General features: G+C 50.1%; 1 protein-coding gene across 6 annotated transcripts in view; it reads left to right on the top strand.

The window, feature by feature from the left end:
* The window catches only part of ST8SIA5 (ST8 alpha-N-acetyl-neuraminide alpha-2,8-sialyltransferase 5), a 75,729-nt gene extending 50,842 nt beyond the window's left edge, over positions 1-24,887 (top strand). For 2 of the 6 annotated variants that reach the window (XM_070361986.1, XM_070361987.1), the window contains 6 exons: positions 4,041-4,103; positions 5,876-5,962; positions 9,314-9,458; positions 13,387-13,499; positions 14,225-14,317; positions 15,492-24,887. In XM_070361986.1, coding sequence (XP_070218087.1) covers positions 4,041-4,103; positions 5,876-5,962; positions 9,314-9,458; positions 13,387-13,499; positions 14,225-14,317; positions 15,492-15,960 — 970 coding nt within the window. In that variant the 3' untranslated portion in view covers positions 15,961-24,887. The remainder of the gene's footprint in view (positions 1-4,040; positions 4,104-5,875; positions 5,963-9,313; positions 9,459-13,386; positions 13,500-14,224; positions 14,318-15,491) is intronic. The other 4 variants (XM_005908078.2, XM_005908079.2, XM_070361988.1 and 1 more) reach the window with 2 other exon arrangements.
* Positions 24,888-25,344: the final 457 nt, after the last annotated feature.

Below are 25,344 nucleotides of genomic sequence, written 5' to 3'. Positions count from 1 at the left end.
TGCTCACAGTGGAGACCCTGAGTCATCAGGAAAAGGTTAAATCTCCATCTGCGAATGGAAGGGGCTGGACAGATGTGCCTAGAGGCCCTTCCGGTACATGCATGTCAGCTGGCATTCCATCTGAGGAGACAGGGCAGTGTGTGATTCATCTGGGAATGATTCTGATACAAAATTGCTCCAATCAGTGGTAAAAATCAGTCAACTGAAAAACTCCCACATGGTAAGGGCCTCATTCCCTGACAATGTCAGATACAATGAGGAATGATTCTATGATGATTTGTTGCAAAATCACATTGTCCCTGATACTTGTAAAAATTATTTATGCTTTATTTTAGCCATTCTAGGGCCTCCTTAGTTTTAAACCAATGCTGCCTGCGCTCACACACAGATAGCACCATGCATGCCTGGGACCTCACCCTGGGTGTCTCCTGCCACCCTTTCCCCATCTTTCTGGCCTGGGGAACCCCGATAGAGCCTCACAGAGACCAGGAGAGAGGCTGGGAGCAGCTCTCTGGGCTGGGACGTTCCTTTGCACCCATGCTTCTCTGAGTCTTGTTGCCTGACCCTGCCCGGTTCTGGACGTGTCTGTTAGATGAATGAGTAGGTGGATGAGACCGAGGTGGGAGCAGACGAGGCCATAGAGGAAAAGGGGAAGAAAGAAGGAGGAGGACGAGGGGATGATCATCATCTTCTGCACACGGCTGGAAAAATCAAGTAGCTACCAAAGTTTATAGTAATAAAAAGTGACGGTTTCTGCCCACACCCTCTCCCCCAGCCCTGCTCCTTACGACTCTTGGCTGTTTCTTCTGGGAGTCACCTCATACCTCTCAGTCCTGTGCATGCCCCTGTCGCCACGTTTAGTGTCCACTGATGTCCTGCTCTGCTGGGTGAGGATTCCACTCCCTGACCCAGCCCAAACACTCCCTCCACCCCACTTTTCCCAGCTGAGGGGTCCTGCTATTTTAAGTTCTTCTATCTATAGATTGCCTAGATAACCTATTTCTTGTTCTACCAAATATTGGCAGTATCTGTTGGTTCTATACTTTGTTAAGAGGAGGGTATCTGGCTTTAGTCATCCATGAGTTTACCTTGAGAATGTCAAGGCTGATGACATTTACGTTGTATTTGTAACTATAGCAAGCCTTTCTTGGGTTTTCTCTATGGGCTGACTCTAAAATTTGAAGATCAGAAAACAGTGATTCCTATTGCCTTTCTTGTACATTTCCACCCCCTCCCCCCCTTTTTTTCTGGAACTTCTAGTCATCTTTTTCCTTTTGAACACTTTGTCTCTATCATGCCCTATTTTTTTTCCCCTGCCTCTTCATCAACCAGGCATTCCCCCAAGGGTTTCCCTTCATCCTCTTTATCCATCCTGGACAGGCTACTCTCTGGGTAGGTCACACAGTTGTCACTTCCCTTCTCTGCCCCGTAGATTGGATTCACCCACAGCTGCTTCTTTCTTGGTTTACACCTTCATTTGCTGCTGCCCATGTTCAGGTAAATTCCCCCAAAGTGGTGGGTAATGGTTGAGTCCTTCTGTGTACAAATGATGTAATTCTCTTATTTGTTGATTTGGTGGCGTTGGCATTTTAGGTGAAGATTATTCATCCCCAGAATGCTGAAGACCTTCTCCATCATCTTTATTATATGTTACAAGTGTACAATATAGTGTATTGTATTTAAATTTTAAAAATTATACACCATTTCTAGTTATTATACAGGATTGTCTTTATTCCCTTTCTTTGTAGAAATGTCTTTTCAAGTCCTTTGCCCAATTGAAAATTGGGTCTTTGGTTTTTTGCTATTGCTTTGTAGGAGTTCCTATGTATTTTGGATATTAACCCCTTATCAGATATGTGGTTTGCAAATATTTCCTCCCGTTCAGTAGGTTGTCTTTTTACTCTGTTGAGCACACGGTACTCCTTTTTCCTTTGGATGTGACCTGTTTCCTTCTGTCTGAGTCTTTACAGGTCATGATGGTTCTGGAATATCAGAACCTGGGCCTCAGGATACACACTCGCAGAGACCTGTTAACTCCAGAGCTCACTCCAAACTCTTCAACTTTCTCTTGGGTTTCTTTATATTTCCTCCTCCAGTTTTGTTCCCGTCTTCTTTCTGGTACCTCTAAGAGTTGTATGCCTCTGGATTGCTCCTTGAATAGCTTCTTATCTCATCTTTCCTCTCTTTGCCTTTTGCTTCTATGTTCTGAGAAAATTCCTTGACTTCACCTTCCAACTTTTCTAATGACCTTTTTTCCCCCACAAGAACTCTTTTTTTTAGATTGTTCTCAGGACAATCTAGTCTTTTTTTATTCCTCTTCTGGAAAATAGTCATATCTTGGGAGAAAGGGGTTAAGTGCCTGGGATTAACCTTTCATCTTTAAGGTAAAGGTGATCTCTGCATTTGTAAAGCAATTTACAAAATATTTTATACATATTATCTCATTTGATCTTTCTGACAAAGATCTCATTTGATCTTTGAGATCTGCAGGGCAGAGGTTATTATATCTGTATTACAGATAAAGCAGCTGAGTCTCAGAGAGTAAATGACTTGTCTGAGGTCATATTGACAATTGGGAATGAAACCAGGACTCCAGGCTATGTGTCCAGGCCCAGATCTTGGTCTAGTGTGTGACAAGGCCTTTGGCGGTACAGAGAATGGGGTCTGGACACTGGTAAGACTTGAACGTGGGACCCCAGCCTGCAGTGTTGCCAGGGTTGTGTTTTTCAGGAGGTAGTTGAGGCATTGGCCAAGCAGGGTGCTGTGCTGGGGACCTGTGGGTAACAGGGAGCAAGGGAGGGTGGCAGTGTGAGTGAGGGTGCCACTGTGTAATGGCCCCTCTCCTTCTATGTCACACGAACTCAAGAGGCAAGAGCTGCTATGGGAGGTTTGGGAAAGCTGGAAGGAAGACGTCCGGATGAGATGACAAGATCCTTCTGGCTAAAGCTGCAGGGCAGGTTCCTGCCTCAGGGCCTTTGCACTCACTTTTCTCTCTGTTTAGAATACTCCTTTCTTAGATATTTGTGTGGCTCACTCCTGCATAATTTCAGTTCTTTGTGCATGGTTCCCTCTTCAGGGAAGCCTTCCTGGATCAAATCATCTGAAGCACTCACTTTTCTATCCCTGCTTCATTTTTCTTTTTGAAAATTTTTTTCTTTTTTTGATTGAAGTATAGTTGGTATATAATATTATATGTTACAAGTATACAATATAGTGTATTGTATTTAAATTTTAAAAATTATACACCATTTCTAGTTATTATACAGGATTGTCTTTATTCCGTGTATTGAACAATATATTATCCTTGTAGCCTCTTACTTCATTTGTCTTTGTAGCACTCAGCACTCCCTGATATGGCATTGTATATCTGGGTTTGTTTGTTTGTTTGGTTGTGATAAGAATACTTAACACGAGACTTACCCTCTCATTTTAAGTGTGCAGCCCAGCATTGTCAACTATAGGCACTAAGTTTTACAGCAAATCTCTAGAACTTATTCATCTTACATAACTGAAACTTTATAACAAAGCTTCATTACTCCTTCCTGGAGCCCCAGCATCTATCATTCTGCTCTGTTTCTGTAAGAGTGACTGTTTTAGTTGCCTCATGCAAGTAGAATCATGCAGTATTTGTCCTTCAGCAACTAGCTTTTTCACTGAGGATAGTGTCCTCCAGATTCATCCAAGTTGTCACATATGGCAAGATTTTCTTCTTTTTTAAGGCTTCCTAATATTTCATTGGGAGAAGGCAATGGCACCCCACTCCAGTACTCTTGCCTGGCAAATCCCATGGACGGAGGAGCCTGGTAGGCTGCAGTCCATGGGGTCGCTAGGAGTCAGACACGACTGAGCGACTTCACTTTCATGCATTGGAGAAGGAAATGGCAACCCACTCCAGCGTTCTTGCCTGGAGAATCCCAAGGACGGGGGAGCCTGGTGGGCTGCCGTCTATGGGGTCGCACAGAGTCGGACACAAGTGAAGTGACTTAGCAATATTTCATTGTATGTATAGAATGCCTTTTCTTTATCCATTCATGTATCAGTGAGCATTTGGATTGTTTCCATATCCTGGTTATTCTGAATGATGCTGCGATGCACATAGCCGGGTAAGCATTTCTTTAAAATTCTGATTTCAGTTCTTTTGGATATATACCCAGAAGTGGGATTGCTGACTATATTGTATTTCTATTATTAATTTTTTGAGGAATCTCCATACTCTCCCCTAATAGCCATACCATTTTACATTCCCACCAACAGTATAGGAGGGTTCCCTTTTCCCTATATCCTTGCCAATACTTATCATCTTTTTTTTTTTAATAATAGCCATTCTAATAAGCATGATGTGATATTGTACTGTGGTTTTGCTATGCGTTTCCATGATGATTATTGGTATTGACCATTAGTATGTCTTCTTTGTAGAAATGTCTTTTCAAGTCCTTTGCCCAATTGAAAATCGGGTCTTTGTTTTTTTGCTATTGCTTTGTAGGAGTTCCTATGTATTTTGGATATTAACCCCTTATCAGATATGTGGTTTGCAAATATTTCCTCCCGTTCAGTAGGTTGTCTTTTTACTCTGTTGATTATTTCCTTTGCTGTGCAGAGCTTTCTAGTTTGATGGAGTCCCACTTGTCTATTTTTGCTTTTATTGTTTGTGCTTTTGATGTAGTATCCCACATATCTGCTTCCCATGTGTAAGGTCTATGTAGGCAGGGAGTTGCTTTGTTCACCACAGTATCTCTAGATCCTGCCACATTGAGGAATTTAATAACATTTATAGATTTTATTTGAGCTCAGACTTATTGATTCATTCATTAACTTATTGATGTACTCAACAAATATTTACTGCTCATCTGCTATGAGCCTTAGCACTGGAGACACAGTCAGGCCTGATACCCTGGCCCGGTATTTACTATTTAGTGGGAATGGTCAGGCAGAAGTAATGACAAGTTATAGGTTTTACACAAAGGGGAGTGCAGGGGGCTGTGAGTGAGCATCATCACGACAGCTCAGTTTAACAGAAGGTTGTCCAGACAAAGGTTTTCTCCTCTCTTCCTCTCAGTCACTGGAAATTGTGATCTGCCCTTGGGAAAAGAGAAAGAGAGGGGCATTGTGCCCTTGCAGTCAGCCCTACTGTGTGCTGAGCACAGTGTGGGGTGATCTACAGACCTTAAGAAAGTGGTCTCACACCCTCTATAGACAGATGTTCCTTGGAGAATCGTGCAGGCCTGTGTAGCAGGCATTTGAGGAAGGATGTTTTGAAATGTACCCAGATTCATTTTGATTACATGTAGTAAGACACATGGACACACAGGACTATCGTGAAGGAGCATGTTCTTGTGCTCACAGATCCCTAGAGACAGGAGGCATGGCATGCCACTCAGGGATGCATGGGGAAGCACAGGACTGGTCAGGAGGCAGGAGGGGCAAGGGGAAAGCATGGGTGAGACCCTTTATTGTGGTTTTCTTGGGAAGGAATGGACAAGGTGGGATGAAAAGGTTTAGGATTGGCTAGTTTGCATGATTTCAATGAGCTCAGTGCGTAGGGACTGCCCCTGGTTGTTTGATCCCTAGCTCTGGGCTGATGAGGGCAGGGGGCTAGCGGCTCCATTCATAAAGGAGGTGGTTGAGGGTGTGGACTCTGGATTGGTTGGTGTGTGCATGGAAGGCAGGCTTGCTGGAGGGTGGTTTGCTATCTCCAGGAGTTCTCCAGGCTCCAGATGCCAGAGAATCAAGGGTTTTGCAAATTAGAAAATACAGTGAATACGAAGGACTAGCCCAGGACTTGGCATAAGGGGGGTCAGGAAGGGAGCGTGTTCGGGGATGGCGACACTGTGTCCAGCCTGGCCCTTTCGTGCACTCTCTGTCCTCTACTCCCAAGGGTGAAGCAGTCGGAGCTGTTCGACAGGTGGAAGAGCCTCCAGATGTGCAAATGGGCGATGAACGTCTCTGAAGCCAACCAGTTCAAGTATCTATGACTCGTCTGTCCTCCCCGGCCCTTCCACGCGTGTGGTTCTCCTGGCCACCTCTTCAGATCTCCCTCGTCCTGCTAGGCCAGCCCCCAGGGGCATTTTCCCCGGCACTAGCCCTGATTGGGCTTTGGAACCTGGGAGTGGGGAGGTTCTGACTCAGAACACAGGCTGAGGCTGGCATCTTGCGGGGCACTGTCCCCCGTGTTCCTGCCCTTAGTCCTGGCAGCACCGGCACGTGGTTGGTGCTGTCGTCTCCAGTACAGACCCTGACCACGAGGTGAGATGCGCGAGGTCTCCAGCTGGCCTGTGCATTAAGGCTCCTTACGCATCTTCCACGGCTTCACTCCACTCCCCATCCTGCCCATGGGGCAGCTGCTCAAACTCAGCAGCACTCTCCCTCTCAGAGCACTTGGGCTCATACAGCCTAGACCAGCCATTGGAGCATGGCTATACCTTATTCTTGAGCTGCTCTCTAACTGAAATTGACAGATTGTAAGCTCCCAGGAGAAAAGAGCTGTATCTTAGTGTTCTCCTGTCTTTGAGAGCTAAGAAGCTAATAGATGTCCAGTCTCTGTGATTAGTGGCGAGCTGTAGGGTCTGCTCCACTCTAAAATTCTGGGGGTTTCTGGTATGCTTTTAGTGCAAGAAGACTTTATTGAATGGAATTGATAGGATCCTGGGAATGTGTGTATAAACTGGATTTCAGCAACTCGGGTCGTAGTTTGAATGTGCTGAGGAGCCATCTGCATGAAGGAATCCTACATGGGAAGCTGTGAAAAGCAAACAACACTGAGTGTTTTGTATTTTCTGTATGTCATTTCTTTCAGTTTGTTGCAGTTCTGGGCCAAGTCTAAAGGCAGCATTAAGTGGCATGTTTTAGATGTGCTGCAGGTACCAGCAGCCCCTAACCAGAGGCCTCCCTGAGACTGCAGAAGCCCAGCTGAGGCTCAACAGTCGTTGCAGAGACCCACAAATCATAGATGTAGAATGCAGGGAAAAGGTCCAAGATCTGTGATGTCAATGCAACCCCAATTGCACCTTTAGGATGAAGCCTTGTTGCAGGTGGTGTGTGATGGGGAGGCCCAGGCACACGAGGGCACACTGGTGAGCAATGGACAGGGTCAGTGAGGTCCTGAGATGCCAGAGGATGTTGTCCAGGCTGAGAGCGGCACGGAAACATCATCAGTGGGAGTCACACATCTAAGGAAATAACGAAGCCACGGGAGATGACGTGGCAAGAGGAAAACTGGGATACCGTGGGAGCCTTTGGCAGGGACTAGCCAGCACCATTTGGGGGGAGGCTCTGAGAGCTGAGCCCCTTCTGGCGATGGGGGTGTGGTTCCAGGTGTGGGAGAGAGAAGTGACATCAGGTCTTGCCATGCTCTACATGGGAAAAGCTTCGAGGCCAGGTGGTCTTCCCCCTTTGCTCTCATTACAACCTCCTGATCGTGAGATTCTAAACTGAGGTGTAAGAACCTGGTGCAGTGGGGCGGGGTGGGGGAATGTGCTGGAACACAGGCGTGAGCATTCCAGTTCTAGGAAAGGAATCCTGTAACAGAGGCCCTCCCCTCCCCTACTGCTTGCAAATGGACACACTTGCATCCTGGTTTATATATCAGTCACTCGTGAGCTTGGTTAATATGAGTCAGTCTCCCTCATTGGGATTCTTACCAGTGGGCTGACAAGATGGACCAGCCAGATGCTGCTTTGAAATGCTGACTGCTGGCTCCTGCCTCACCAGGCCTCTGGCCTTCTCTCTGGAAAGCCTCAGTCACAACCCTCCCCAGGAAAGATTACTCCCTATGGCCAGCAGCCAATTGAGCTCCCCTGTGAAGTCTCTGCAAGAGAGACAGTCACAAAAAATATTGTGTATACCCTTCTTGGGCTTTGGAAGCTTGGAGTCACAGGATTACAGGGGGTCAGAAGAGTCAGCCCTGCATCCTACAGATGAGGAAACCGAGGCCCAGAGAGGGGAGCAGACCTACCCCGAGCCCCACAGCTGGTGAAGGCAGAGCAGAAACTAGAAGCCAAGCCTCTCGATGCCAGGTTGGCACTCAGGTTTCCATCCCAGACCTTCAGCATGGACTTTACAGAAAGCTTGTCCTCACCTTTGGTTAGTAGTCAACATCCGGGCTCCATGGAGACGGTGTTCCATTCCGCCGAGGGCCACCAGGAGGCTGGGTATAACTGTGCCCAGAGCCAGTGTTGTGGGGAGGAAGTGTATCATGGCCCACTGCTGCTGTTTTTGGAGAAAGTGGATCTGCGTGCTCTCATAGCCCCCAAAGTGAGACAGGGACAGTTGGCATCCTTTGTCAAATCCAGCCCCTCTGTAGCCAGGGTGGGACTCGGGTCCCGAGAATAGAGGAGCAGGCCGTGTCTAGGATCTGACCCCATCACCAAGCCTTGCAGGCACATTTGGGAGAATGCAGTGCCAGGCGGAACACCAGCTGCAGAGAAGAGAAAACCAGGCTTCTCCAGCCTGGCTGGCTCCCAAGCCTGCCTCATTAGCCCCACGCTCCCTCGGAGGCTATTTTTTAAGCCTGCTTGCGTTGTCTGAGCTTTAACCCCTTCTGTAGCTCATGTTTGAGTGTCTTTGTCAGTGAAAACCAGAGGGATTTTTTTTTTTTTAAATCATGAACTCCCAAAACCTTTTGAAAGCCAGGTTCCACTTTCTGCAAGAAGTCACCCAGTATCAACCCACCATCCAATTTCTGACCCCTCCCTATTCCTGAGACAGTTTCTAAGTCACTGAAATGGCTCATTTCTGTTGACCGTGTGTGTGTTGCTTTTTGACCATCAGGTAGGGTTAGCCTCGCCTAGAGTTAATTATGGGGGACAAGAACCAAGGAAGAGCTCCCATCCCTGGGTTTTCCCTTAGAGCTGGGTAAGGAAGTGTTTCTGGGAAGTAGTAGAAGCCTTGGTGGCTCTTGTGAAAGCTGACGTGGGAATGCTTCGCCCAGGGTTGGCAGGACCTGCTTGTTGACACCCATATGTCTGACATTATGCAGAATCCTGACAGGCAGGGTCCTGGCCACCCAGGGACTTTCATTCAAGTGAAGAGGGAGTTGACAGAGGATAAAGGAAGTGGTACCCAGTCTGTGCTCTGGGACTTTGGAGGCCAATGGGTACAGGGCAGCCGGGAGCTTACGGAGGGAGACCTGGCTGGACCCTGAAAGGCTGGGGCATTGGGAGGGGTTCTGAAGAAAGGGGACACATGAACAGGGGTGAGAAGGGGTGGGTAGGAAAGGATGGTGCTCCCCGGCCTCCCCAAAGGGCCTCAGTTCTGAGACCCCTCTGTTCTCTGCCCCGTGTCACTGTTCTCTTCCTGTCCGTCTTCTGCCCGGCAGGTCCACTCTGTCCAGGTGCTGCAATGCCCCCTCCTTCCTCTTCACCACCCAGAAGAACACGCCCCTGGGGACGAAGCTCAAGTATGAGGTGGATACTAGCGGCATCTACCACATCAACCAGGAGATCTTCCGCATGTTTCCCAAGGTGCTGCTTCGGGCAGGGTAGTCTGGGTGGGCATGGAGCTGACTCCGTGGGGCCTTCTGTGGCTGTGCCCGTGTGGCATGGCAATCACTCTGCTGTTCTCCTGTACTCAGTGGTCCTGGGCTTGGCTGGCCATTCTCTTAGGCTCAGTAGACTGTCCTCTGGGGTTCCTGGATGTCCTGAGTACACTGAATGCCAAATAACACTGGCTGTTATTTGAATGACTTTTGGCAAGAAAGTGGTTGTAAAGTGTTGATTATTGCCTTGCTTGCAAAGAACATCCTGAAGCTATCTGGGTGGAAGAGTAAGCATCTGCTCCCCACCCGAGGGAGGCACAAGAGCAAAAACATACATGCAAAGATTGTGTGCACAAGAAATCACAACCATACAAAGCAAGGCACTGCAAGGTTGACCTCGTAGTGGCTGACCTTGGGCAGTCCTTTTGTCTTGCCAGGCTTCACTCTCCCTGTCTGTAACAGTGGAGTTTGGACTTGATATAGTTTTGGCTTCTTAGAACAGAAAACCTAAAATATCAGACACTTAAACAGGAGAGACATTTATTATTATTTTTTCCTTTACACACAAGAAGCCTGGAGGGAGGCTGTTCATTCAGGCCTGGTGCATTTCCCCCACCCTGGCCAGGGGGACCACAGAATGAGGGACCCATATGAGCCAATGGCTCAGACCACAGAACCCAGGCACAGGCATTCACTTCTGGCCTGATCGTTGCACCAGACTCTTGGAGAAGGTACTCTGTGCTGTATGTTCAGCTCTTTTGATGGTTACCTCCTGAAGGGGATGGTTCCATGCATGTTTGCAGGCACTTCCTGGAGCACTCTGGCCCAGGGCAGGGCGTAGTGGGTCCAGTTTGTAGACCTGCTGGCGTGGCTGGGGGTTAGGGGGTGTGTTCAGGTCTTGCTGGATGAAATGTGAAGGACTGGGCTGCCTTGCTTCTGGGACAGCTAATGAAAGAAAGCCCGGGGTTCCCTGCATTCTTGCTGTGCACACCAGAGTGCACTGGTATGACTGGGCCTGGGGGTGGATAGGGCAGTGCTGCAGGAGGAGCCGGGGCTGGAGAGGTGTCAAACACCCCCTCCCACTGCAGTGCTGGAGGATGATGGGACTCGAGCCGTCTTTACGAGGCGGGTCTTGCAAGGCCGGGAACGTGAGGCTGGTGACAGCAGGTGAACATGCAGGTAACGCCAGTGGCTGACACACAGCTCGGTTACGACATATGGATGCAAGGAGGGCCATGGGGAAGGGCTGGAAGGCGAGCAGCGGTGGCCAAATGTGCGGGCCATATGGTCTCTGTCACAGCCACTCACCTTTATCATTCTAGCATGAAGCAGCCACAGACAGGAGTAAGCACAGGACTGTGGCTGGGTCCCAATGACACCTGATTCCTGTCAGACACTGAAATTTGAATTTTATACGTTTTAGACATCACAAAATATTCCTTTGATTTTTTTCCCCATCCTTAAAAAATATAAAACCCATTCCTAGCCCACTGGCTGTGCAGACATAGGTGGTGAGTCAGGTGTGGCCTGCAGGCTGTAATTTACCACCCCCTGGATTAGAGTATGTGATGTAGACGTATTATCTGAACTTCCCCTAAGGTGAGTATTTCTTTGAGTTCAAAAAATATGCAGCTTCTCAGGCTCCTACCGTGACCCTGAAGATTCTGATTCCGTGGTTCTGGGATGGAGCCAAGGATGTATACTTCCAGAAAGTATGCAGGTGGTTTCTGATTTTCAGAAGTGTGGGGAACATTGACATAAAACACAGAACGCTTTTGGTCATTTCTCCAAAGATGGCTTTGTTTTATTCTCTCTCTGGGCAAAGTCAAACACTGCAGTTTCCCGCACTGGCCGTGAGATGTCCTTGTTTCCTCTGTCCTAGTCCTGGGAGCCTGTCCCTCCAGGGAAAATGTGCCAAGAAGGACAGTCTCCCACAGACGGGTACAGTGTCTCCTTTAGAGTTAGCCTAATTGCTGGTGATCCCATTGTATTTTCAATCCCACTGAAAATCGTGGGATCTTCCATGATGCCTGTATGGCAGCTGGTCTCAGTGGAGGCCCCAGGTGCTGACCGGGGCTGCTCTCACGTGGGGCTGGCCAGCTGGGGTGGGCTAGGAGGAGAGCCACCCAGCAGTCTCCAGTGTCAGGGCCATCCCATAATAAGCACCTGATGCCCTCACCCTTGGGCCAGGCACTGGGTGAGCGTTTCATCCACACCAGTGGGGCAGGGAGGTGGGGACACTGCCAATGTCTGGAGATGCTTTTGGCTTCCCTAGAGATCCTGGTTTGATTCCTGGGTTGGGAAGATCCACTGGAGAAGGGGTGGGCTACCCACTTCCAGTATTCTTGGGCTTCCCTGGTTGCTCAGCTGGTAAAGAATCCGCCTGCCATGGGGGAGACCTGGGTTCAGTCAGATTCATTTGGTCATCCTGACTGGGTGTAGGAGGCCAGAGATACTGCTAGGCTTCCTGTGGTGCGCAGTCAGCCCCCACAGCAAGGAATGAAAGTGAACGTGAAAGTCACTCACTCTGGTCCAAAATATCAGTACTGCCGAGCTGAGCAATTCTGCTTTATGTCATCTCACTGAATCGCAGGAAATATACATTACTATCTGGATTTTGTTAATTACAAAATTTAATTCGTAACAAATTTTACGAAAATTACAAAACCAAGTCACTGAGAGTTCAAAAAAACTTGCCCATGGCTCCCTCAACTCACTGTGGTGCAAAACCAGGTTTGAGTTGGGTCCCTTAACTGGGGTGCCCAACCCTAGTTTGCCCCAGCCATCCCAGTTTGACTGAGTCTAAGTCCTGCATCACAAGCAAAGTGCCCCAGTCCTGGGCCACCTGGGATGGTTGGTCACCCCTTGACTCCAGGTCTACACTCCTCCCCTGAGCCTGCCTGGTCCCACCTGCCTCGGGTTGCCTCGAGGCCTAGACTGGGGACATGGCAGAACTAGGTCTTTTAATCAGGCTAGTATTTGCTTTTTCCTGCCTATTTGCCTGTGGTCCCCTGGAAGGCAGGCCCAGGGAGCCTCTGTGGGCATCTAGTGCCCAAACACAGGCAGCCCTGCCAGCTGAGGTGTGATCAGGTCAGAGTGCTGTGGGATGCTCCTTCTCAGTGCCCCCTGCGGGTGCATCATCACCAGGGTAGGTCCTGGGTTCCCCTGTGCTCAACACGCTTTCTCTGCAGAGATCCCAGGGTCGCTGGCTCTCACTGCTCCCCTGAAGTGGCTTTGCTTGCTCAACTCCAGTCTCTTGTCCCTGCTGCTGCCAAGTCCTGGCATCTGTGCTGGTCTATATGACCTCTTTGTCCTAGTTCTGTGCCTCCCCATGGAGCTGAAAGACTTCAGGGCCAGATTTAGGGCCCTGGCCCCTGGTGGCCTGCCCCTCCCCTCCACTGCTGTCACCCCCAGAGAGTCTGTGTTAGCCACTGGCAAGAGTACTGGAGTGGGCTGCCATGCCCTTTTCCAGGGGATCTTCCCGATCCAGGGATCAAACCTGGGTCTTCTGCACTGCAGGCAGATTCTTTACCATCTGAGCCACCAGGGAAGCATAGAATATATGGACTAGAAGTCAAGGAAGCTGAGTTTCCAGACACTGGGGAAAGCAAAGGCAAACAGGGCAGACACAACTGAATGCTCTTCTTATTCGAAACTGGGGACTTCCAGGGCTTATTGAAGAAGGTTGTGGAGACCTAGCTTCCGGTTCCAGCTCATTCGTAATTGCGTGTGGAACTGAGGAGGCTTTTAATCTCTTTTCATCTGCAAAGTGGAACAGCCACTTCTCTCCCATGTTCCCTACAAAGCTGTCTCGTGGGACCATGGGTGTGGAGGTGGATGTGGGTACATAGGGGAGGGCACAGGTGAAGGCAGGGATGGCGCCACCTCTGACAGCTCTACCCCTGTCTCCCCAGGACATGCCCTACTATCGGTCCCAGTTTAAGAAGTGTGCGGTGGTGGGCAACGGGGGCATCCTAAAGAACAGCCGCTGCGGGAGGGAGATCAACAGTGCCGACTTTGTCTTCCGGTAGGAATCACCTTGGGTCTGCACCTGCCTCTTCTACCCCCACACCCCTCCTCCTCCATGCCCACCCTTTCTGGTGCCCCACCCTGTAATGCTGCCCTTTTAATCCCCACTTCCCACCCCTGAGAATCCTCATGCTCTGGGTTGTCCCTTTCCCCTTCAGCTCCGTCATGTGCAAGGGGTCGAACCTGTCAGGTCCTCAGTCTCCACATCTGTAAAATGGGAGCAAATGACATACCAGATATGAAGACACTGAGGACTCACAGGGGCATGCAGAGCTGTTAGTGAGGTCGTCTGGGCAGCTACCTCCCTGGTTGGGTTCCCCTCTTCTGGAAGGGTGGCCTTGTGGCTGACACCAGTATGAGCTTCACTGTGGCCTTACCTAAGTTAGACACCTGTCCATGTATTTCTTCTTCCTCATGTAAAACCCCCTCTTATCTCTTTGGGGATTCTAGCTTACCTCTTTAAGTAAAGAAGATAGGTTGAAAATAAGAGTTAAAGCGAACAAACTTGGGTTGAGGCTGCAATCATCTCATGGGTTGGGGATCTACAACAATTAGGCCACTCAGGGTTGGTGAGGGAAGGGGTTGAACTTGCCCTTCTATGCCCAGGCTGGTTTCCTCTCTGTTCCTCTGCCCAAGTGATCACCGTCCCTTTCTTCCCCACGCCCCAGCTCCCCAGCTCCCTCTAGAATGACATGCAGTCGGACCACTTTATCTCTTCTGCAGGTGCAACCTACCCCCCATCTCAGAGAAGTACACCATGGATGTAGGGGTGAAGACAGACGTGGTCACCGTGAACCCCAGCATCATCACAGAGAGGTCAGTAGCCCTCTTTCTAGACCAGTCCTGTCTGATACAGTAGCTATTCATCACGCATGGCCACCGGGCACCATCCAGATTGAGATGTACCATCTCTAAGTGCAAAACACACCCTCGCTCTAAAATATTTACTATGAAAAAGAGGGTGAATCACACCTCATTACACTTTTATATTGATAACATATTAAAATGATAGTATGGGGGTATATCAGGTTAAATAAAATCTATTGTAAAAATTAATTTCACCTAATCCTTTCTACTTATCTAAATGTGCTTCCTAGAACATTTAAAATTACATTCGTGGCTTGCCTGATGTTTCTCTCAGACAGCGCTGATCTAGACGATCTTCCCCTAGAGATGAACCAGAGGGCCTTCCAGTGGGTGAAGAGGGCAGGCGTCTCCCTACAGGGAGTGTCCATGTGACACTGGGGAGAAACCTACGGCAAAGACCTCAAGGCACCACCTCCCCCGGCGGTTCCGTGCTGGGGTCTGTCTGGGAAGCCTGGGGGAGGGGTTAAGGTGTTAAAACTCCAAAGGGGGCACAGTCACACCTCCAGGTCAGGAGAAGGGGAAGAGGAGGGGGAGGTGTTAAATGGGGACAGATGCCCACAACCTTTACAGAGTCAGCATTCAGAGAGGAGGCCACTCAGGGTTGGTGACGGAACCAGCTGGGAGGAGGGCTGTTTACTGTAGAGAGAAGGTTAGGGAGGGGCTGTGGTGAAGGAAGGGCTCCGGGGGCCAGCGGCTGGCTTGGTGTCCATCCCCAGGGACCTTGGTGAAGGCAGGCCAGGGGGGTGTCCCGAGGGGGGCTCTAGGGAAGGCCTCCCTCCTCCACTTCCCCTTTGAGCCCACCCGGGAACTCTCATCCGTGTGGGTTAAGGATTACCCTCCCCCCAGCAACCGCACCCCACCCCCACCCCAACCCTGCCGCAGTCACACACCAGGTACTTGTCCCTTTGGGTCCAGACTGCCCTCTCCTGCACCCTCTTAGAAAACTACAACTGTGCCGGAGAAAAGCGGACATTCATCTGCTGAGTGCCTGAGATCAAAGGAGGCGAGGAGGTGGGGGGTGGCCTTGAGAGACCCCCCCAGTCCTTTGCGAAGAGCCCAGGGAGCAGGGGTGGGCCAGCGAGGGCCCGGGGCCCCGTCTCACCCTGTGCGCGCACCCCGCCAGGTTCCACAAGCTGGAGAAGTGGCGGCGGCCCTTCTACCGCGTGCTGCAGCTGTACGAGAACGCGTCGGTGCTGCTGCCCGCCTTCTACAACACGCGCAACACCGACGTGTCCATCCGCGTCAAGTACGTGCTGGACGACTTCGAGTCACCGCAGGCCGTGTACTACTTCCACCCGCAGTACCTGGTCAACGTGTCGCGCTACTGGCTCAGCCTCGGGGTGCGCGCCAAGCGCATCAGCACCGGCCTCATCCTGGCCACTGCGGCGCTCGAGCTGTGCGAGGAGGTGCACCTGTTCGGTTTCTGGGCCTTCCCCATGAACCCCTCGGGCCTGTACATCACCCACCACTATTACGACAACGTCAAGCCCCGCCCCGGCTTCCACGCCATGCCCTCGGAGATCTTCAACTTCCTGCACCTGCATAGCCGCGGCATCCTGCGTGTGCACACGGGCACCTGCAGCTGCTGCTGAGGGCGGCATGGCCCTTCTGCCGGCCCCCCTGGCACACGGGTACCCCCGGCACACGGAGCACCCCCGGCACACGGAGCCACGCTCTTCCTCGCCGGCCCGCAGGGCGGGGCGAAGGCCTGGCACTGAGGCTGGCGCTCTCTTGGATGCTCAGCTTCAGACTTGGGTCCTGTGGGCTCTGGGAGGCAGGGATGCGGGCGGGGGAGAGACAGCTCCATGCGCACCGCCCCACCTGCCCCCCACCCCGGCCACACCTCAAGATGGGGGTCCTGGGGGTCCCAAGGGAATCAAGCACATTTCCACTCAGCGTTAGCGTCCAAAAGAGCATAAACCGTATGGCCTCTTTGCAGCTAAAGGAAGTCCCTACTGGGAACAGAAAAGAGGGAGACAGACAGAACGTGTGAGGACACTTTAGATGTAACTCAGACTTTTGGGTTCCTGACTCTTATTCCCAGGCCTCAGCCATGAAATGTGGTCTAGAAGCTCAGAGCTAAAAGGCCAACCGAGTGGCCAGACCTTCCTGTGAGGACAGTGGCTCAGAGAGGTCCAGGGATTATTAACCGAGTTTCCACCAACCGACTAAGTGGCGCTGTGAGATCTGATGCAAGGGCTGTGGGTTAGGATCTTCGCTCAGACACTGTCAAACAAGGAGAGCCACCCCCTTCAAACACATCCTCAGACACACACGTCTTGGTGCCTCCAGGTTCAATCCTGTGTTTGACTTTTTGAAGAGAAGGAAATAAACCAGACCAGCCATTTGCACTAAGGTTTTCAAGCCAACGTTATCGACTCAATAAGTGCTTAGCGACTTGCTTCCTCTTCTGTCTCCCTATTTTCAGCTCTGTTTTAACCGGGAGTTATTTATAAGATCCATCCCTCTGTGTGTTCCTGAATACTGCAGTTCCTGCTGTATCGTGTTCCTGAATTGGAACCGTAAGGCTCTGGACTGGAAAGCGCTGACATGTGACTGGCGAGCTTAGCGACGGAAGTGAGTCTTGGCCTCCGACACCAGCATCACTGAGGTCCTACCGTGAAGGCGGGGTTTCCCGCAGCACGCAGCCTGCTGGCCTTCACGTGCGTGGATCCACAGGGCCTGTGCTTTGGGAAGTCAGCTGTGCCTAGGCTGAAAGGGCTTCTCGTGTCATTTCACATTGCTTTCTTCCTCCCTGTGGTATTCCCACCATGAATGCGGCTGTGCCTAATACACACTGTTGGTGAATTGCCTTAGAATTTAGCTTTGTGGAACCATAGAAGGCCAGTGCTGGAGGATCTTCAGCCTGCCTCTCCTTTCCTCCCTTCCTGCTCTCTCCCCTCCTTCACCTAAACATTTCCAGAAGCCTGTTCTGCTTTGGTTTGGGGTGAGGCTTGGGAAGACATGATGACAAAGACAGGATCTCTGTCTTCCAGGAGTGGAGGGCAGACCAGAGACAAATTCCGACTCCGCATGCTGGGTGTAATGAGAAGGAGGAGGGGTGGTGAGAGCTCAGCACACAGGGAGCAGGACCTTTCATCTGATCACTTCATTTTACAGGCAGAGCAACAGGCCCAGCTGGTGAGAGACCACAGCACACAGGCTCTGTCCCGGGTCCCCAGGCTCCCCATCGAGGCCAGAACCCCTTCTCCTTGCTTGGGTTTCGTGTTGGTGGAGCCATTACGGAACAAGTGCTCCACGCACAGCACTGTTCTAGGTGCTGGCCTTGATTCTGGCCTCTGGTCTTCACTGGGGAAACCTTGGGCTGTTCTGAGCCTATCTGCTTGTCTGCAGTGCAAGGAAGTAGCCAGTGAGCCAAAGCAGGCCCAAGGACGTGGTGAACCAGGGAACACCACCGAGGACAGTGGATGATTTCCTTTCTTGGGCTCTGCCTGTTTCTCCAAGGAAGGAACATCTGAGACAGATTCCAGTTAACTGAAGTTTCCAGCCATTTGTTTGTGGTTAGTTGGGCCCCATTCTTGAAACTACAGGATGTTAGACCTGGAAGACTCTTAAAGAACATTCTGTCCCACTTAAGGAAGGTGAGGTGACCTCCCTGAAGAACAGGGAGGTGACCTGGCTCAAATCGTGCCAGGGGCTCTACTGAGTGCATGCTGTGGACAGAACCTTGGTGAGTCAGACACCAGGGTTCACATAGCCAGGAGTATCTGCCCCAACCAGGGCCCTCGTAGGAGTGGGGATGGAGCATCACAACCCATCCCATGTAGGAGCTGGACTCCTTGCTTTTGGTCCTATTGAAGTCTGAGGGCCTTAGGGCAGTCCCTTCTCCTTTCTTAGGTCTCCATCTCCTCATCTCTACAACCAGAGGCTTAGAAAATATCCCTAGGGTCTCTGTAATCTTTAATTTTATTAAGTGTTTGGAAGTATTCGTGATGTATGGATCTAAGCCATAGATAATATTTATTGCTATAATAGCTAAGATTTCCTGCACGCTCATTCTGTATCAAGCCCTGTACTGGGCGCTTTCTTTGCATTATCTCCTGTGATCACCACAGGACCCCTTTGGGTAAGCAGGCTCCAATGGGGAGACAGTCATTTGGTGTCTTGCCGTGGCCAGACACCCAGTAGAGGAAACTGCACCCAGGTCTTGTAGAAACCCAAAGCCTGCGTTCCAAACCTCTGTCTTCGCCACTTCCTAGCCAGTGTCCCCAGGGCTGGCACAAGAGGGAATCCTTGTTCCGGAAGGACTGAGAGGCCACTGCAGGGTGGTGCTGGGCCCTGCTATAGGGACAGTGCTCAGACGCTGGCATGGGTTCAGAAGGGAGTGTGCTTGTAGGTGCTTCTTCACCCCAACCCCGCCCCAGCCCTGGCAACAGCACAGATGCGCCCACAGTGCAGTGAAGGGAGGGGAGCTGCGGCCACATTTTGCAGAAGGGGTACACATTAAATGTTGGAGGACTTGCCCAAGGCCACATGGCCAGCTAGTGACTCAGCTGGGACTCAGTCTCCTGACTTCCACGCTACACTTTTCTCCTGCAGCCAGTGTTTGTAGGAAAAGCACATTTTCAAAGGCTCAGAAGACCTGGGCACTGGCTCAGGAAGCCACCCCACCCCCATGTTCCTTGAAGCTCTGCCCCCATCCCACCGTGCAGTGCGCACAGCTAGTTATATATAATACCCTTACGTAAGGAAGCTCGATTCCCCAAACAAAACAACCATCGTGTCTTCCTTTGTGCTAAGCCCACTGCTCCAGGCTTCCCTGGTGGCTCGGACAGTAAAGAATCTGCCTCCAATGCAGGAAACCCAAGTTTGATCCCTGGGTTGGGAAGATACCCTGGAGAAGGGCATGGCAACCTACTCCAGTATTCTTGCCTGGAGAATCCCATGGACAGAGGAGCCTGGCGGGCTATAGTCCGTGGGGTTGCAAAGAGTCGGACACAACTGAGTGACTAACACTTTCACTTTCACCAGGCTTGAAAGGCAGTGAAAACAAGCAAATGACTCTGTGCTTAGCCAAGCAAAAAGGAAGGTGGCTCAAGGTCAGATGCAGCCTCTGAGACCATTTTTGTAATGCTGCTGTGGCAGCTCTGCCCACTAATCGCCTGGTGCTGCAGACAATCCATCGCCCTCAGTTCTGCTGAGCGTAGGGAGGAGGCAAGGGCAGAGCTACCCGACAGTTGAGGGACAACACAGAGCTGGCTTCAGTCAGGTATTCAGCAAATCGTTACCGAGCACTCATTTTGTGCGGGGCATTTGGCTAGGGGCCTTTGAGCTAGAGATGAGCAGAGTATTAGCCCCAGCCCTCCCGGAGCTTATGGTCTGGTGGGCATGTCCAGATGCTGAACTGAGTCCCCCAGGCACGTGTAGGGGCTGAGCTGAGTACTGGCAAATCTGGGCTCAGGGACAAGTATCGCGAGAGGAGCACCAGGCCATGCAGGCGTCGGTCCTGAATCCTGAAGGTTGGCACAATGATTGTAATTGCTAAAGCGGTAGACCCATGTCAGGCTTCATTCCTCAACATCTATGTGACAGTGGTGAGTGGCTTCACTGGTCTTTTGAGTCCTCTCTTCCTTTTTTTTTTTTTAAGAAACCACTTTACCCTGACTTTCCTCCCGCCTCACTGAATGCTCCTTCTCAGGCTCCTTTGTTGACCCATCTTTTGTGAAGCTTCCTCAGGGTTCTCTTCTCTTACTAGGAGTGTTCCTTCAGAAATTGCATCTGTTCACAGCCTCTAACCTCTCCTGTCCTTGCATCTTACACCCCTTACCTGGAGGCCAGTTCTCCTTTGGAGCCACAGAAACACACTCACTGTGGCTGTCTGAATGCCTGTAGCTGCTCAACATCTCAGCTCGTATAGTTAAAACCTGCTCAATGTGCCCTCAACTGGCACAGTTAAAAGGACAATCTGGATTCAAAGTCACATCCCCCCCACTCACTGGTGACTTTGGGGGCACTGCCAATGCCCTCTGGAAGCTCTGATTCATCATCTGAGGTTTAGGCCAGGACACCAGCCATGGAATAGGGTTTCACGATGCCTAGCACAGAGCCGACACAAACTAGACACCCAGAGAACAGGTTCCTTCTTCCTCCTTTCTTCCCCTGATGAATGGCTCTACCTTATCACTGGCCCCTCGGTCCCAAACCTGGGTCTCTTTTGGTTCTCCTTCCTCCTTCGCTTTCTGTTTGTTCACCAGATTGTATCAATTCCAACTCATAAACTTCCCTTGAATTCATTCCCTCCATACATTCCTTCTGCCACTGCCCTAACTCAGGCCCTCTGACTGATCATTCTGCTTCTGGGGAATTACCTTCTGGAAACACCTTTGGTGGAGCCCATTGCCTTCTTATACCATATAGTCCAGATTCCTTTACCCAGACATGCAGGGGTTGTCCCAAGCTGGCTCACTCACCTTCCCAGAGACCCTCCTGCCCCCATCATCCCACCAGGACTCCTCCAGATGGCTGTAGCTTCACACAAGCTGTTGGAATTGCCTGAAATGGCCCTTTTACCCCACCACTTGTGCAGGTAATGTCAGGTGAGGGTCCCCACCTCTTCCCCTCTGTGAACCTAGGCTGAGCACTCTCTGTGCTTCTGCAGGAACCATCACTGACTCCTGTTAGGACATCCTCACAGCACAACACCATGGGGGTGCCTGTGTCCTTGGCCGAGGGCTGTCCTTTCCCCAGGAGAAGGCAGTGTCTCTGGTTCTTCTTGGTGTCCCCAGTACTGGCACAGAGCCACCTGTTAACTATAGCAGTAGGGTCTCTGATTAGCCAGTGTGTTCCAGTGGTTCAGGAGACCCCACTAATAAACTGAGTAACGTGTAATTGTCAGCTTAAGAGAGTCCTCCATTGATTATTATATTATTTTTGCCTGGTACCTTGCATGTGGGAAGCATTTTGCTGTACAGACTCCCCCACCTGCCTCTGGGGAGCTTGGGGTGTAGGTCCCGGTTGTGGTTGCTTGCTGGCTCCATCACCTGGTCTCTGCGGCCTTCTCTTTGCCTCCTTCCATTATAATCTTGAATTAAATCCCTGGGTCGGGAAGATCCCCTGGAGAAGGGAATGGCAACCTACTCAAGTATTTTTGCCTTGAGAATTCTGTGGACAGAGGAGTTTGGTGGGCTACAGTTCATGGGGTCTCAAAGAGTCGGACACAACTGAGCAAGCAACACACTATTATAATCTTCTTCCTCATCTGCTTCTTGCCTATTCACCAAGTCTCTCTAGTTTAAGCAAAAGGTGGAAAGATTTTCTTTTTCCCTTCCCTCCTTAAAAACCATAGAGATTTGTCAGAATCTTAAATTGCTATATTGAGGTACAGACAGAGTAGCAGTATACAAAGGACTAATCAATAATGTCTCAAGAACGAGTGGAAAGTGCTGTATTTATTGGCTGGGAAACAAATGAGCTGAGCTTTGCAAAAATGTCTGCTCCAGATGCCCAGTGGAAGGTCAGGAGCTTGGGGGTCTCTCTGTGGCAGGGGGCTGGTGCAGCTCTGAGTTCAGCACACACCCTGGCCTCTCTCCCGACAACCTGGGCACCCTTCTAAAGAGGAGGCTGACTGTGGCTTATGACCGGATGAGGCTAGGCTTGGGGTATGCCAATGCCTGGGGTGTGCCCTGTTCTCTTGTTCTTTAGAGGGCTGGTCAAGCCAGGCCAGTCTAAGGAGGTTGATTACATCCTACAAGGCGCTATGATAAAGTGATATGTTCTTCAAGGTGTAGACTGTAGATCACTTGTGTCAGAATCCCCTAAGTGCTTGTTAAACCCCCTGCCTCCAGACTCAGAACCTGGGGGAGACGGGTGATGCGGGGCAATCAGCATTGTGACTCCAAGACCAGCCAGGCTCTCCAGGTCGTCTTGGAGCCCATATCTGCTGGAGAACTGGGCTCTGCACCGCTTGTGGGTCAGTGGCTACTGCCAGGTGAGTGATGGTGTCTGGCTTGAAATTCAGACTGGAGTCTTAAGCGATAAAAGAGCAAAAACAAGAATCTGACACACAACTAAACTTTGGTGTGTTTTAGAAATATGAATATAAAATATAATCCACTATTTAATTCACAACAGAAATTGACTGCTTAGGAATCTCTTACATTTATGAAATCTGTTTTGGCCTAGATATTATCAGTGGTTTTTCTATTTTTCAATTGTGGGTAAAATATACATAAGATTTACCATCTTAGCCATTTTTAAGTGTATAGTTCAGTAGTGTTAAGTTGTATAACCAATCTCCAGGCTGTTTTTTTTTTTGTTGTAGTCATTGCAAAACTAAAACTCTATACCCATTAAAGAACAACTCCTCATTTCCCCCTCCCCCAGCTCCTGGCAGCCATCATCCTTTCTGTCTCTGTCCCTTGACTACTCTAGGTCCCTCACATAAATGGAATCATAGCGTGTCTGACTTTTTGGTGACTGGCTTATTTCATATAGAATCTCTTAGGTATGATCTGTTCTCAAATGACTTGAATTGTTTTCAGTGTCCCTATGATAGGATTCTGATTTTAATTTTGGCCTGGAACAGTTGTCCTGGGCCCTTAGTTGTTCCTTGGCTTCTGACAACCTCAGCACCTTTTGCTGAGGGTCAGAGCAGACCCTGTCTTGCTTTGCTAGCTTGACTCAGCTGTCCTGGCCAGCCACTGCCCTGAGAGGCAATAGCTCTGCTCAGCTTCTACAAGTCTATAGATATTTCTCCTGCATGGTCTCTTCTGAGAACCTGCTTTTCTTTTTTTAACAAGAGAAAGAGAGGGAGAGAGACATACATACATTACCATGACTTAGCTCTTAGGACAAAAGCCAGAAATCACTGACTATCTCTCTTTTCAGTAGGGGGATGGTTTCCTTGGCAACCAAGTAACTCATTTCCTTCAACTAAATGACTTGTTCAACTTTAGGGTAAAAGTGTTATTTTCTCTAGAATCGTGGCCCTCAACCTTGTGTGCACATTGAAGTCACCCAGGGATCTTTATAAAGCCACCCATGCCAGATCCTCATCTTTCCAGAGAATCTGATTCACTTGGCTTGGGGACAGGGCCCCATATTCTTATTTTTAAAAATCTCTTAAGTGAATCTACTGCACAGAGGCCAAGGGTCTCTGTTTTGGCGGCACATCAGGGTCATCTGGAGAACTTTTAAGAGCTACTTGTGCCTGGACTTTGCCCCCAGAAGTTCTGATCCAGTTGGTCTGAGGCGTGACCTGAGTGGGAGGGCTTTTCTGACTCTCCAGATGACCCTACTATGCAGCCGAGACTGAGAACCACTGTTCTAGCCCACCATCTCCCAAACTTGAACCTGTGTCAGAATCACTCGGAGAGCTCACTGGTTCCTGGGCCCCTCCCCAGAGTCTGATTTGGTGACCATGGCAGGGAGCTTCCTTGCTACTTCCTAAGTGATGCTGAGGCTGGTCCTGGGACCCACACTTTGAGGAGCACTGCTGCGCTGTGGTTGGGCTTTAGTGGGACCTGAACATGAGGAACTGGAGAAGGCAATGGCACCCCGCTCCAGCACTCTTGCCTGGAAAATCCCATGGATGGAGGAGCCTGGCAGGCTGCAGTCCATGGGGTCGCTAAGAGTTGGACATGACTGAGTGACTTCACTTTCACTTTTCACTGTCATGCATTGGAGAAGGAAATGGCAGCCCACTCCAGTGTTCATGCCTGGAGAATCCCAGGGATGGGGGAGCCTGTTGGGCTGCCATCTATGGGGTCGCACAGAGTTGGACATGACTTAGCAGCAGCAGCAGCTCTGCCTGATCTTGTAACTGTCTCAGCCCTACTTTGCTGGCATTTGTTTCCTGGTTAGTGGTTGGGAGCCTTGATTCAGGCTTGAGACTTCTTAAAGGTATCAAGCAGCTCTTTTTCTGAACAGTCTCAACCTTTAAATAGACATTATGAAATCTTTTTAAAGCAAAGTTAACTAGATTTCCTCTCGCAGGGTTAGAAGGCTTGGAGTGTGCTTGAATTAAGATTCATCTGTTCCTGGAGTAGGGGTGCATTTGGGGATTAGCGCTAAGGGGCTGGAGTCTCTGGAGTTGGTGACCAGCCTGTGTCTGGGTGAGGGTCTCCCTGTGATGAGTGCTGGGATAAGATCAGGGCATCACAGTGCTCTCTTGAACACAAAGCCGGGGCTGGCGCACTGCCCACCACGCCCGTGGAAAACAAACAAGGTGGTGATGAGGCAGCATCCCACAGACGTGGGCTGATGTGACCCAGGGTTCACACCAGCCTTAGGCTCCTCCTTCCTTTCCCGCCTTCTGTTAGAAAAGGCTCAAGTTGAAACCAGCGAGCTAGTGCCGAGATCCTGCCTCAGTCTCTTCTGCCTCCAACCAGAGGCCAGTCCCCTGCCCGTTCCTCCTGAGGATACCCACAGTCGTGTGGCCCTGGCAAGCCCTTTATCACTGTGGCAGCTCACAATCTCATATTCAGCTGCAAAATGTGTGGGAAACCTTGAACATCTTAAAGATTTGTTAAAGGAGGAAATAATTGCCTTTTTTTTTTTTTTTTAAACAAGGTCAAAGCACACCTCACTTCCCAGGGCCCCTTACCCAGCAAGTTTACTCAGCCTCAGGCAGTTGGGGACTCTGGTGAAGGAGAATTAATTTTGAGCCCCTGTAGTAGATGCTATAAAGCTCTGTTTCAAAGACCAAACATCTTGCTAACAGCAAATCCCTCACGGCATTCATGGAATTTAATTTTAAATTCATTTCCAGTGAACTTGATTCTGGTTTCTAATAATAAAGCAAATTAAGAGAATGACAACAGGTGCTAGGTTTAGCAAGAAGCGGCAGCTAATAGACTAACATAACGGCATTAAAAAGACCAAAGCTATACATCTCAGAGAATACCAAGTGATCGGATGCTGTTTAGTGCAGGGGCCAATATGTAGTAACAACCCCAAGAGCAACAAATAACCCCTCACAGCAGCCCATCCTGTGGTGTCCACAGCCACGCAGAGAT

The sequence above is a fragment of the Bos mutus genome, chromosome 24, assembly GCF_027580195.1.
Source record: "Bos mutus isolate GX-2022 chromosome 24, NWIPB_WYAK_1.1, whole genome shotgun sequence".
Taxonomy (NCBI): domain Eukaryota; kingdom Metazoa; phylum Chordata; class Mammalia; order Artiodactyla; family Bovidae; genus Bos; species Bos mutus.
Note: the sequence above shows the minus strand (reverse complement) of the source record. Positions and strands in the feature narration are given on the sequence as shown.